This window comes from Terrapene carolina, unplaced genomic scaffold (assembly GCF_002925995.2).
Source record: "Terrapene carolina triunguis isolate 2854851 unplaced genomic scaffold, T_m_triunguis-2.0 Scaffold6348, whole genome shotgun sequence".
NCBI classification, from domain to species: Eukaryota; Metazoa; Chordata; order Testudines; family Emydidae; genus Terrapene; species Terrapene triunguis.
The window spans coordinates 252-2035 of NW_020670699.1; the positions used below are offsets into that span (position 1 = coordinate 252).

At 69.8% G+C, this 1784-nt stretch overlaps 1 protein-coding gene across 1 annotated transcript; it reads right to left on the minus strand.

Annotated features, from left to right (window-relative positions):
• Positions 1–229: 229 nt before the first annotated feature.
• On the minus strand, positions 230–1728 carry LOC112122919 (ruvB-like 2; the record flags this gene model as incomplete). Its single annotated transcript, XM_026661473.1, has 4 exons — positions 230–336; positions 716–782; positions 1109–1238; positions 1587–1728. Coding segments are annotated over 4 exons (446 nt in total), but the record flags the coding sequence as incomplete, so codon positions are not given.
• Between the last annotated feature and the right edge of the window lie 56 nt (positions 1729–1784).

Sequence of the window (1784 nt, forward strand, 5' to 3'; positions counted from 1 at the left end):
GGCCTGGCCGGGGGTGTGTGTGCGAGGGCAGACGGGGGAGAGCCCAGCCCCCTCTACACTGGGAGCCCCGATACGGACCCCTTGGGGGAGCCACTCCTTGCTGGATTCCTGCCCTCCCAGCAAGCAAGCGCTCCACCCATGGCCCCCTGCCCCAGGCCCTCCCGTCCCACCCATCGCCCACTGCCCCCCTCCCCCACCCATCAGCACCCAACGCCCCCCCCCGCCTCACCCTGCCTGCACTTTCTCCTTGGTCAGTGACTCGATCATCTTGGTGCCCAGGTCGTAGATGGTTTCCATCTCCGTGGTCTTCAGTGTCAGCTTCCCCACCTTGGCGCCCTGCGGCGGGAGGGAGGGGGGGTGTCAGCCACTGCGCACACACACCACCCGCCACATTCCCGGGCAGAGAGCAAATGTGGGGGGGAGGGGGAGAGCCCACAGCTGCGCCCCGCCCACTGGCCTAAGGGGGGCCTGCTTGGTGGGGGTGGGAGGGGCCTGCTCTTGGGTGGAGGGGAAGGGCCAGTTCCTGCAAGGGAGGGGGAGGTAGGAAATGGGAGGGGGCTGTTCCTGGGGCGGCAGGTGGGGTATGGGAGACCAGGGCAGCACCAGCCAACCCAGGTCTGTCCTGCTCCTGCCAAGCCGGGCAGGGGAACCCGGGGCGGCACCGGCTGCCTGAGCCCCCGGGGCTGCCCACCCCCCTGCCCCGCTCCCCACTCACGGTGCCGGTGGCCGGGCGGTCAATCTGGATCTCCACCACCTCCCCCTCGATGATCTCGGTCTCCTCCCTGTGGGGAAAGAGGAGGGGAGGTCAGGGGGGACAGCCCTCACCCCCACCCGCCGCGCCACAGTCCCCAGGGACAGAAACCAGCTTCCCCCACCACCCCCAGCAGGGGGCAGCTCTGTGCCCAGTGCAGCACCCACGCACGGCAGGGCAACCAATGCCCTCCTGGCTCCCAGCCCCCGGTCTAACCACTCAACTCCACTCCCCTCCCAGAACCGGGGAGAGAACCCAGGAGTCCTGGCTCCCAGCCCCCCCGTGCTCTAACCCACCAGATCCCCTCTCCTCCCAGAGCTGGAGACAGGACCCCAGCGTCCGGGCCCCGCCCCTCACTTGATGCGCACGCCGATGGAGCGCCGGAAGGCCTGGGTCAGCGCCTCTGTCTTGCTCATTTCCAAGGAGAAGATCTCGCTGCCGGCGATGGCGGTGAAGGGCGTGTCCAGCCCCAGCGCCTGCGCCATGCCTGGGGGCAGAGGGGAGAGCTGCTTACACAGGGGAGTGGACGGCTGGGGACCCCCACTCCTCAGCCACTGCTCTGGGCACGGCAACTCCCTCGAGGGGCCCAGAGGAGAGTGCCAGGGTGGGAGGGATTCCCAGGGTAGGGGGGATCCCAGCACATGGGGGGGGGGGGGATTCCTTGGGGGGGGGCAGGATTCCAGGATTGGGGGGGGGGATTCCTGTGGGGGAGGAGTCCAGGGGGCCCTGTACTTGTCAAGAGGAGGAGCGGAGGAGGGGTCCCCAGGCCAAGGCTGTGATCGGTTCCCAACAGGGGCCCCCCAGGTGCCTTAGAGGGAGGCCCCCAGTGCCATACCCATGGCGATGGCCGTCTTGCCGGTGCCTGGCTGGCCGGCGATGAGGACGGCCCGGCCCGCGATCTTCCCCTCCTTGATCATCTCCAGGATGACGCCGGCAGCGCGGCGGGCGGCCAGCTGGCCCACCATGCCCTGCGAGACCTGGGAAGAGCGAGGGGTGGGTGCCGGCGAGGGGGGAGCCCCAGCCAGCCCCCCGC